The 975-nt window shown below is 45.7% G+C and overlaps 1 protein-coding gene across 1 annotated transcript; it reads left to right on the plus strand.

The window, feature by feature from the left end:
- Positions 1-16: 16 nt before the first annotated feature.
- On the plus strand, positions 17-518 carry BDW70DRAFT_165309 (uncharacterized protein; the record flags this gene model as incomplete). The annotated part of the gene is made up of 3 exons (XM_073741716.1): positions 17-320; positions 370-382; positions 431-518. 3 exons carry the CDS (start codon positions 17-19, stop codon positions 516-518), a joined length of 405 nt encoding a protein of 134 aa, XP_073590420.1.
- Positions 519-975: the final 457 nt, after the last annotated feature.

The raw sequence follows: 975 nt of genomic DNA on the forward strand, positions 1-975 counted from the left end.
GGAAGCTCGCGCAGCCATGGCCGCGGCAATGGCCAAACTAGATCGTCTTCAGAAGCAAGATGATCTCCTTCGCAAACGTGCTGGCGACTTCATTGTTCGTGACATAAAGGAAATTGAAGAGCTCGAGGCTTTAGAGAAGCAAGAGGAAGAAGAACGTGCTCGCATACAAAAGGAAGAAGAAGACAGGCAAAGGCTGATTGAATTGCTGGGTCTCCCTCCTTCTAGTGATGAGGATCAGCTTGCTGCTGCCCTTTCTCATTCTGCGGCTTCTTCATCAGTCAATCCTTCCTTGCTGGCGGATTTTGGCCAGTTTGTTGATTGTATTCCTCAATCTTCTCAGGGCAATTCAAATGCCTGACAGGTTCCCAGGTGTTGTCTTCGGGTGGGTAGCCTCTCCATTTCACGAGGTAGTAGATCTGACCTCTCTCAGTCTTCCGGTCTATGATCCTTTCCACTTCGTATTCTTCATCGTCTGCTTCGTCTTGATCATTCTCGGGGTTCTTAGTTGGTTCCAGTAATGATATATGGAATATCGGGTGTACTCGCATTCTCTCAGGTAGTTTCAAGCGATAATTGTCATTGGCGAGTTTTTCAGCAATTTGAAATGGTCCATATTTCACAGCATCAAGTTTGTTGCTCGGACATTTGCTGTAGATGTTGAATTTTTTCTGTCCCATTGTTCGTCGCAGCAGGTAAACTCGGTCCCCCTCTTTGAGAATAGGCGTGTCCTCACGCTTCTTATCATAGTAGAACTTCATTCTCTCTTCTGCCCATCCAATATCTCTTGCAATGGTGGAATGTAGTATTCCCAGATCCTTTGCTTGGATAATAGCGGGTTCTGATCTTTGCTTTCCAACTGGTAGATTCATCCAATGCATTCTTGGTTGTCGGCCTAGGTTTGCAATATGAGGTGTTATACCTGTTGTTGCATTCCTTGCATTGTTTAACGCGAACTGTGCCATTGGCAGCAATTCT

Source organism: Aspergillus foveolatus, assembly GCF_047715535.1.
Source record: "Aspergillus foveolatus strain CBS 279.81 unplaced genomic scaffold BDW70scaffold_306, whole genome shotgun sequence".
Lineage (NCBI taxonomy): Eukaryota > Fungi > Ascomycota > Eurotiomycetes > Eurotiales > Aspergillaceae > Aspergillus > Aspergillus foveolatus.